General features: G+C 47.3%; 1 protein-coding gene across 1 annotated transcript; it reads right to left on the bottom strand.

The window, feature by feature from the left end:
* Positions 1-207: 207 nt before the first annotated feature.
* Positions 208-10,048, bottom strand: LOC144325874 (uncharacterized). Its single transcript, XM_077920664.1, has 4 exons — positions 9,906-10,048; positions 8,336-8,410; positions 2,541-3,790; positions 208-321 (listed from the first exon to the last, which is right to left on the bottom strand). The coding sequence occupies exons 3-4, from the start codon at positions 3,705-3,707 to the stop codon at positions 208-210; spliced, it is 1,281 nt and encodes a 426-aa protein (XP_077776790.1). The 5' UTR covers positions 3,708-3,790; positions 8,336-8,410; positions 9,906-10,048.
* Positions 10,049-11,137: the final 1,089 nt, after the last annotated feature.

The raw sequence follows: 11,137 nt of genomic DNA, 5'->3' as shown, positions 1-11,137 counted from the left end.
TCGTGTGCCGAGTTCGGATGCCGCCATCTCTGCTATAATGTAAACTGTAAACAGGGCAAATAGAAGAAAAAAAATGTGGGACTGGTGTTTCTAATACCCGATTCCCAGGATTGCAGCAGGGATGATTTCTTCCCCACACCCTGATAAAGCAAAGAATAATACAATCCTACAGATTTTCCAAATTTTTATTATTAATATTATTGCCAGCTAGGTGGGGGATCCTAGCTGAGGAGGGCAGGGGGTTATCAAGGATCGCCCAAGGTCGTTCCACCTTTTCGGACGATCCCGGCATAATCTGCTCTCCAACGGCACCTTCACTTCCTGAAGGAAGAAGGAAAGCGGATCAGGGGTACTCAGGGAGGGAGGGAGGAGAAATTTGAATCAGCTTGCAGATCTACGGAATTCACACTTCCTGGAACAATAAAGGCAAAGGGGTAAAGGGGACCCCTGACCATTAGGTCCAGTCGTGACCGACTCTGGGGTTGCGGTGCTCATCTCGCTTTATTGGCCGAGGGAGCCGGCGTACAGCTTCCGGGTCATGTGGCCAGCATGACTAAGCCGCTTCTGGCGAACCAGAGCAGCGCACGGAAACGCCGTTTACCTTCCCGCCGGCGTGGTACCTATTTATCTACTTGCACTTTGGCATGCTTTCAAACTGCTAGGTGGGCAGGAGCAGGGACCGAGCAACGGGAGCTCACCCCGTCGCAGGGATTCAAACCACCGACCTTCTGATCGGCAAGTCCTAGGCTCTGTGGATTAACCCACAGCGCCACCCGCATCCCTTACTGGAACAATAGTGAATTAAAACACAGCCACCCTTACAAATTTCCGCATTTTGCGGTGCAGTTCCCCAGCCAAGCAATGTGAAAACACCAGGATAACGTGTGCATAAGGATGCATGTATCCCTGAATATAAAAGGCACAAATGCGTCCAGGGAAATAGCTTTGCAAAAATGTGCACTGAATACCAAAAGAATGCAAATTAAGAGGAATTCACACTAAGATGCTGGTGAATTTTCAAGAGGGCTTTAAAAACAAAATAGCAAACTGATGTGGAAATGTGGAGAACCAAACTTAGGGAAAGTGAGAAATTCAGACTGGCAGGTTTGGCCAGCCTAGTACTCGCAACTCAATGTTGCAGAGTTTTTTGGGGGGGCAGAAGTTGTTCCACAGTTGTGGCAACTGCAAGGTGTGGTTGGCACAAGCCATTTGACCGTCCTAGAACAGCCATCACTTCAATGAGTAGACCAGGAGGCCCCACCCGCCATTACTTTCTCTGCTTCTGGAGGGGTTTCCCCGCCCTTAAAAGCAGAAGGAAAGAGTGAGAGGCTGGACTGAGGCAAAGGAGGCAGCAATGTGTATATTGGACGGCTGCTGAGTGACAGGTCCCTCCTTTGCAGCTAATCTAAGGGAAGAGCTGTGTGGCATGAGGTGCCTTCTCATCTTGGCCTGAACAAGGGCCCACTATACTACTGGATCTGATCTGATGGCGGAAAATAAGGCTATCCACAGTGGCGTAGCGTGGGGGGGGCCACAGGGGCGGTTGCCCTGGGTGCAAAATTTGTTAGGGGCACAGAATTTCAACACCCGGTGCTGCCTCAGTACAACTATGGACTTCCATTGCTGGACTCTGTTTAAAACAGCTTCTCCAAGAAGTGACCTCTCCAGACAACAAAATAACTCTTCTTTTTTTTAATCTCTGAGGCTGTGATCTCCTGGGTGATGCAGAGGCTGTTAGTAAGTTCAATGCACATGCATATTCTGTATGGACACTGGCAACCCACGCTACGCCACTGCCTATCAATCACTGGCTGTGTTGACTATTATCCCTCCATTGTCAAGGGGCACTAGGCCTCTGAATGTCAGGTGCTGGACACTACAAAAGGGGAGAGTGTTCTTCTGCTGAGGTCTTGTTCCCATTGGGGCACTTGGTTGGCCACTGCGAGAACAAGATGATGGATTAGATGAGCCCCTGGCCTGATGCAGCAGGACCCTTCTTATGCTGTTAAGGAGAGTGGGGAAAGAGTGCTCAAGAAGTTTAGCAGGAAGTTTCAAGGCATGGGCAGACTGGAAGCGTGTCCACCCCAAAATCTTTGTAGGCACAAACAAGTACAGTACTGAAACTGGGGTGGCGTATGAAAGCCCCGACACCATCATGAGCACAAATAATCATGAATGGACATTAAGAAGGATGTCAGGAGGAACCCTCAATTGGTCAATAAATTTCAAAACATTTCAAGCAAAGTGCAAAGAACTGCTACTGCCATTTAGTCAAGTGGCAGAGTTTTAATGTTTGGTTTCCCTCCTGTATGAGTGAAAAAGAGGAGTCTCAGTTAGGGGTGTGACCTGGAGAGAAGTGGTGTGCCTGAGGAGGGAGCGTGGCCCAAGGGTCAGCCAGAGATGCCTGGTCTGAGGTTTCTCATCCCTTGTCTAAAACGGGGTGGGGTGAACCCTGGGCCTGCGAGCCTAATTTGGCCTCCCCAAGCAAATATTTCTGCCCATCACTTCAAGACTCTACCAATCCCCCAGCACCCCGATACCTGGTCGTCTTGATGAATGCGGGCCTCCCTGGAATGGGGCCTTCGTCGTTCGCTGATTCTTGCTCCTGCAGCATTTGTTCCAACGTTAACACTTGTCCCGATGCCGGATTTGATGCTGACTGCTGTTCTAGCTCCTGCAGCGTTTGTTCCACTGTGAATGATCTTTCTGACGCTGGATTTGATGCTGACTGCTGCTCTTGCTCCTGCAGCATTTGTCGCACTGTGAATGATCTTTCCGACGCTGGATTTGATGCTGACTGCTGTTTTTGCACCTGTAGCATTTGTCCCACCGTTAACAGTTGTTGTTCCGCTGCCGGCTTTGATGCCGATTGCTGTTCTTGCACCTCCAGCGTCCGTTGCACCGTTAACTGTTGCTTCGATGCCGGCGTTGGTGCTGCTGGTCGCCCTTTCTGCACCTGCAGCATCCGTTCCACCGATGATGGTTGTCCGAACTCTGCCTTCAGTGCTGATCAGCCTTTTTGCACCTCCGGCATTCGTTCCACCATCAATGGTTGTGCAAATACCGTCTTTGGTGCTGTTCACCCTTTTGGCACATCCAGCATGCGTTCCAGCGTTGACTCTTCTACAAACAGCGGTCTTGGTGCTGATCAGCTTTTTGGCATCTCCGGCATCCGCTCCACCATTAATGGTTGTCCAAATGCCGCCTTTGGTGCTGATCAGCCTTTTGGCACATTCAGAGAGCGATCCAGCGTTAACTGTTGTACAAGCGGCGGTCTTGGTGCTAATAAGCCTTTTGGCATCTCCGGTATCCATTCCACCGTTGACGGTTGTCCGCACTCCGACTTCAGTGCTGATCAGCCCTTTTGCACCTCCGGCATCCATTCCACCACTGACTGTTGTACGAAGGGTGGCCTCGGTGCTGATCAGCCTTTTGACATCTCCGGCATCCGCTCCACCGTTAATGGTTGCCCAAATGCCGGCCCCGGTGCTGATCAGCCTTTTGGCACCTGTTTCACCGTTGGCGGTTGTTCCAACTTCGGCTTCGGTACTGATCGCCGTTCTTGCACCTGCCCCAGTGTTGACGGTTGATGGTCTGAAGCCCGCTGCAATGATGGATTGGTTTCTGATTTGCTCATCCCTTGGCTTTCTGTTGACGACTGCGCACCCACGATTGCAAACGATTCCAATTCTTTTGTGGGATTCCATTTGCTCTTGGTCTTCAGGTTCGCTCTGAGGCCAGTGCAGATTTTTTTCACCTTATCATTGGTGTCCACGAACCCATCGCCATCCTAAAGGGAGGGGAAGGAAGACGCATTACTAGTCCCTCTCTTGACTTTTGCAGAACAGCCCTGCAGGGCAAGGCTTCACGGTGGTTAGAGCAGAAGGTGGCCCTCTGGGTGCTGTTGGACTTCAGCTCCCATCAGCCTCAGTCAGCAGAACCTGATGGAAGTCAATGTCCAGCAACATCTGGAGGGCTGCAGGTTCCCCCATCCTTCGGTTGCAGTGTTATAATGTGATGACTGCAGAGACCTGGGTCCAGTGCCCTGCTCAGTGGGTGACACTGAGCCAGGCATTTCCACTTAGACTAACCTGCCTCACAGGGGTGTTACAAGGATGAAAGGGGGATCATGTGCCACAGTCTGAGCAACTGGGGACAAAGGCTTAAATCCCATGCTAGTCCTACTCAGCATAGACGTATTGACGTTAATGAACAGGTTGGCCTTAGGTTCATTCATTTCAATTGGCTTTCTCTGAGCAGGACTAGCATCGGATATTACAACCCAAAGAGTGGTTAGGAAAGTTTTTGATTTTGATTTTTTAAAAATGTCCAGAAGAGTAAAAACCGGAATGAATGGATGCAGCATGGAAAGTGATCCCTCCTTCCTATAGTTTTCTTTGTGTGGGGGTACGGCTATCAATTCTCAGAAGCACATCACTACCAGTCACATGAACCAATCAGATTAGCAAGATGCAGCTAAACCACACAGGAGCTCCTCTCCCACGATTTCAGTTCCTCTGCAAACTGAATTAAGATGTGCACTTTTCTAAGGGTGTCATCCGGGGGTGGCCCAGAGGGCTTTCCTGCCCCTCCCTCATTTTTAAAACTTTATATATTTTACAGTATTTTACTTTGCTTGCAGAGCAACCAGCCACTGTGCAAAGTGCAGTCCTAGTGGAAACCTGGTCACCTGCTGTTTACATTTACTCAGAGGAACCCTATGTGTTTTTGCAATTTGTAGTAGGACTTGCATATAAATCCTGAGTTACCAGAATTCACCCTAGCTCTTACTTAGTTTTGCCCCTAGACCCCACCAGCCCCTTCCAGGAAGCCAATATTTATTTATTTTTTTAATCGCAAGCTAATAGAAAAGCAATTGGCTCCATGTTTTGTTGATGTTTGCTATGGAACACCAGTTCTGAGAGATCTGCATTGGCTCCCAGTACGTTTCCGAGCACAATTCAAAGTGTTGGTGCTGACCTTTAAAGCCCTAAACGGCCTCGGTCCAGTATATCTGAAGGAGCGTCTCCACCCCCATCGTTCAGCCCGGACACTGAGATCCAGCGCCGAGGACCTTCTGGCGGTTCCCTCATTGCGAGAAGTAAGGTTACAGGGAACCAGGCAGAGGGCCTTCTCGGTAGTGGCTCCTGCCCTGTGGAACGCCCTCCCAGCAGATGTCAAAGCAATAAACAACTATTTTACTTTTAGAAGTCATCTGAAGGCAGCCCTCTTTAGGGAAGTTTTTAATGTTTGATGCTGTACTGTTTTTAATATTCAGTTGGAAGCCGCCCAGAGTGGCTGGGGAAACCCAGCCAGATGGGCGGGGTATAAATAATAAATTATTATTATTATTATTATTATGGAGTCGGATTGACAAATTGAGCGAAACTCCCTGAGAAACTGAGCCAGTCTCTCACACACGAAACCACCTGCCAGATCCAAGAGGAGCTCCTCCCTAAACCATTGCACTTTGCCAAATCTGAGCTGCTGGATAGCTCAGGTCAGAGGTTCGGGGCTCTCCAGGTTAAGAGACCAGTGGTGTGTAGGACAAAGCCACTTGACCCTTTCAGGGTGAGAGTCTCTACTGGCGAGTGGTAGAGTGTCTCCTTGGGTGAGAGGCAAGGGGAAGGGGAGGCAAAGCCCCAGGTGAGAGGTGGGGTGGTCTCCAGCTGGGATGGTTCAATCTGCCTTTGTGTTGTATCATTGTGAGCAGAGGTGGGTTAAGGGAAGCGAGTGTCTGGGCCAGGAACAGAAAGGAGAGGCATGGGACAGTCACCCCGGTGATGCTAAGTAGGGGGAGGTAAGCCAAGGGGAGCTGTTTCACAGTATATCATAGAATTGCAGAGTTGGAAGGGACACCAAGGACCATCTTCAATACAGAAATATAGATGGTCTCTTGTCATCTGATGAGTATTTTTTTTTTTTTTTTACGCCAGCAGGCTGACTGGCCAGTCATTTCAATGATTATTTTGTCTTTTTATCATGGTGTTTGATATATCATTGTGTATATATATATATGTGTGTATATATATGTGTGTGTGTGTGTGTGTGTGTGTGTGTGTGTGTGTATATATATATATATATATATATATATATATATATGCTTTCGTAGATTTTCACGGGTACAGGAATGCAGGTTTTGGTGTCCTCGGGTGTCTTCCCGTGTAAAAGTTGGGGTGTCTAGGCGACGTTTCGACGAGGTCTCACTCGTCATCTTCAGGCTGGTGCTTTCGGCTTCTTGTTACTGGAACAGAGCTGTTCCAGTAACAAGAAGCCGAAAGCACCAGCCTGAAGATGACGAGTGAGACCTCGTCGAAACGTCGCCTAGACACCCCAACTTTTACACGGGAAGACACCCGAGGACACCAAAACCTGCATATATATATATATATATATATATATATATATATATATATATGTACACATTGCCCAGATATTTTATGATATGGTGCTGTGGGTGGGTGGGTGTATATTACATAAAAATGAAATTGTTTAAATAACAAGAAATAGTAATGATAAATCCAGATTATATGTAGAAAAAAGAAGAAGAAGAAGAAGAAGAGTACAGGTTGGCATTTTCATGATGAGAGCATCATCTAGATGCTGTGAAATACCTCCATTCAAGAGCAGCAATGATTCCAACAACAACCGCCTATCTGGAAGTGGTACCTGGACAAACTATTACTCTATCTTATTTGGGCTTTTTCAAACATTGGGAGAGGGTATGGGCACTAGGGGGCACCTCAGCTCTAAATGTTCAGCTACCTCATAGAAATGTAGAAGGCAGGCAGAACATCCCAGCTGGCAACTCTGGAAGGGAGCAAGCAGGGCTGTCTTTAGTATATTTGCCGCTGGGGTGCAAAGTTCTGCCCAGTACCCCCAGATTTAGTTTAGCCGCACCCAAATTAACTTTTATTGAGTTTTTTTTTTCCGGAGGGGGAAGCCAAAGTATATTTGACGCTATGGAGTAACAGAGCAACAGAGGAGGGGGACGGGGACTTTCGCTCCACTGCTTTTCACGGCCACCGATCAAGAGGGACCAGTATACAGTAGATATACATTTGGCATCCCCCAGAATTCAGTGCCCAGGTGCCCTGCACCCCCAGGTAAAGACGGCCCTGGAAGCAGGAGTCATATGGTCATATGTCATGGGTGCTTTTGTTGAGATTCCTGCATTGCAAGGGGTTGGACTAAATTATCCTTAGGATACCTTCCAACTCTACAATTCTATGAATCTACTATCCAGTTCTGCACAGCAAGCCCACAATTTACATGGGGGGTACATTCCGGGGATCGTGCCTAAAGCCAAAAGCCACGTATTGTCAAAACATATTGGGTTCAATGGTGGGTGGGATTGCCAAGTCATTTTCCTGGAACTGCCCTTTCTTAATTCCTATTTTTTGCCACACACACAAAGCTGAAGGCACACAAGTTAAAGGTGTGTAAGTTGTGGATTTACTGTATATTGTATATTGATTCCTGGGTCTGTAGGTAGTAAGTTTTTGCGACTTACGGCAGAATCAAACCCATATGCTGTCATATTCTCCAGGAACTCCAGAAACGTGTTATGTGGCTGTGTTAGTATGGCCGTGTACAAAGCATTTCTTTGTTAATGCACATTTCTTGCCCTGCCCAATAATTCTGGGAACTGTAGTTTATCCCTCACAGAGTTATGAATCCCTGGATCTATAATAAATGTTAAATATGTATTCTGTAGTTAACCTCCTTTTTAATGTTTTATTTTTAAATCTTTAAGATAATATTTTACTTTTGTGTTATGTTGCTTTGATTGTATACTCCATGGGTAGGCAAACTAAGGCCCGGGGGCCGGATGTGGCCCAATCGCCTTCTAAATCCGGCCTGTAGACGATCCGGGAATCAGCATGTTTTTACATGAGTAGAATGTGTGCTTTTATTTAAAATGCATCTCTGGGTTATTTGTGGGGCATAGGAATTGGTTCATTTTCCACCCCCAAAATATAGTCCAGCCCCCCAGAAGGTCTGAGGGACAGTGGACCAGCCCCCTGCTGAAAAAGTTTGCAGACCCCTGGTATACTCTATATTTGACTTTCTTCAGATTGTTTTATTTATATTTTACTGATTTAATATGCTGCAAACCCCTTCAAGGTTTTTCTTTAAAATATAAAGTGGTATAGAAATTATAAAAATAATAATATTATAATATAATATAATATAATATAATATAATATAATATAATATAATATAATAATATGAACAAACTATGGTTCCTGGGATTCTTAGGGTGAAGCTTTAAATGTACAGTGTGTACCAGGTGTGTGTGCCAAATCAGAGAGTCCATTTTGGTGGTACTTACCGTCTTTGAGTGCAAAATCTGACCGGATGCTGGGAGAACCACCTCAAAGGCACCTTGACCAGCAACTTCCCCAACCTGGAGAGGAGTCAGGAAAAGAAGAGAGGAAAAGAAAGAGGATAAACAAACTGGGAGGAAGGCTTTGGGCCTGTCGCTCTCCCTCAGTCTAATCGACCACACAGAGTCATTATGAGAATAAAATTGGGTGTGCACTTGCGCCCACGACTCCCTCTCACCCTCACCTACCTTACAGGGTTGTTGTGCACTTAAAACGGGGTGGGGTGAGGCCAGTCACTGTCTTGGGTCAACCTACTGCACAGGGTCATTGTGGGCATGTAATGGGGCAAACCTTTGGGCCTGTCACTCACACTCAGCCTATCCTACCTCACAGGGTCGTTGTGAGGGTCACAGTGCATGTGGGGAAACGATGCCACCTTGGGCACCTTGGGGGAAAGGGCGTGACATAAATGGAATAATAAACATTCCTGTGCTCGCACCAAAGATCACTATTCATGGTCAAACCAACACCATACATTGAAGGCACAATTATAAAGCACTTGGCTTCCCCCAGAGGATCATGGGAATTGTAGCTCCACGAACCTTTTGGGGTGTGATAGGAATTTTGAGGTCTTAGATATATGGTAATGTTCATAAGTGTACCAACCAAGCACATACATAGATCAGCACAGGAAGGCCAACCTGGAACCATTTTGATTCCTAAACTGAGCAAATGTTTTCTCTGCATGGTCAAAGTGGAAAAGCCTCCCCATTGTCTTTTGCTTCACAAATCCTGTCTTAAGGATATGTCTGTGTTTGAATTGGGTGTGAGCCTGTGACCTGGCCCAGGAACTAAGTATTTATCATTAAAAAAGACTGGCCAGGCTCCCCAGGAAATACGATCAAGTAACCTGCCAGACAGGAGATAAACAAAAACAGGAGAAGAACAATATTAAAATTTCTATTTTGGACCGCCTTTTCTGTCATGTAGGTGTGATGTATCTGAGGGGTGGTCTTAGGTTACAACCCTTATGTGATGTATGTATGATGTTTCTGGGGGTGGTCTTGATCTAAGGTAAAGGGGACCCCTGACCTTTAGGTCCAGTCGTGACCGACTCTGGGGTTGCGGCGCTCATCTCGCTTTATTGGCCGAGGGAGCCGGCGTACAGCTTCCGGATCATGTGGCCAGCATGACCCTTGATCTACAGGGTGGCAATTTCAAAAGTCTTTATAAGGCCTTGCATGCCATTTTTCTGGGTCTTCCTCCTTTCCTGCGTGTGAGGGGAGCACCCTGTTGCAACAGATCAATAAAGATCAAGCTTACTAGCTGCTTTGCTTCTCAATATTCTCTGGTTGGCCTCTGTTATTCTCTCCTACCAATAGGGAACCTATATAAGGACTCTATACAGGCTCTTGGATACCCCATAAGGGAAAAGGGCAATTTTTGTTTACAACAGGGGGAAGCCACGTACAGAACTTTAAATGTATGGTGTGGAGGGTACCGCAACGCATCCAAACTCCCTCCTATCCCCCAGGTGTTGTCTCCTGGTTCCGCCCACAGAGGCGCGTCACTTACAATTTCCAGCATGTTCGGGAAGCATTTTTCCAGGAGCTTTTTAATCTGCAAGAACTAGAGAGATGAATCACAGAAGAATGTAGTCAGCTCTTTTCCTTTCTTTCAAAGCAAGGCGGCAGGCGGAGGTCTAATCCCACATCCCACATTGATTTCAGAATGCTGTGTTATTTTCCCGTTGTTAGCCGCTCTGAGCCCAGCTTCGGCTGGGGAGGGCGGGATATAAATAAAATTTTATTTTTATTATTATTATCCTGTTGGGGAAGCAGCACTATGTGCCCTACCCCTCCTCACTGCACCTCTCAACATTGGGGTATAGAAAGGAAGGGTATTTAAGAACATAAAAGCCTGGCTGCCGGTTCTCACAGATGCCAGCTAGATGCCCCAATGGGAAGGGAGCCCACAAGCAGGACCTGACTATGATAGCAACCCTCCCCTAGCTTTTTGGTACTCAGAGCCCTGCAGGATCAGGCCAAATCGGGATCAGGCTGGGTCACTGTTATGTACTACTGAGTTAAATAGGATCCAAAATGTAGCAGTCTGATTGGTCCTAGAACAATAGGATCCAAAATGCAGCAGTCTGATTGGTCCTAGAACAATGCAGCAGTGTGATTGGTCTGCAGGAGCCACCCAATCCGGCTCCAGATGGAAGTGAATCCACAACCTGATTGGCCTACAGGAGAATTCCGGAATTAGCCAATCACGTGCAGCCCATTGTGTAAATAATGTACAGTGGTGCCTCGCAAGACGAAAAGAATCCGTTCCGCGATTCTCTTCGTCTAGCGTTTTTTCGTCTTGCGAAGCAAGCCCATTAGCGCCTTAGCGGATTAGCGCTATTAGCGGCTTAGCGGGCTTAGCGGATCAGCTGATAAGCGGCTTAGCGGATGAGCTGATAAGCGGCTTAGCGGATCAGCTGATAAGCGGCTTAGCGGATCAGCTGTTAAGCGGCTTAGCGGATCAGCTGATAAGCGGCTTAGCGATCAGGTGTTAAGCGGCTTAGCGGATCAGCTGATAAGCGGCTTAGCAGATCAGCGGTTTAGCGGCTTAGCGGCTTAGCGGATCAGCTGTTTAGCGGCTGAGCGGATCAGCTGATAAGCGGCTTAGCAGATTGGGGAAAGGGGGGGGGAGGAAAAAAACCCTGCAGGAACTCGCAAGACATTTTCGTCTTGCGAAGCAAGCCCATAGGAAATTCGTTTTGCGAAGCACCTCCAAAACGGAAAACCCTTTCGTCTAGC

This window comes from Podarcis muralis, chromosome 16 (genome assembly GCF_964188315.1).
Source record: "Podarcis muralis chromosome 16, rPodMur119.hap1.1, whole genome shotgun sequence".
Lineage (NCBI taxonomy): Eukaryota > Metazoa > Chordata > Lepidosauria > Squamata > Lacertidae > Podarcis > Podarcis muralis.
This window is presented reverse-complemented; position numbering and strand designations above follow the sequence as displayed.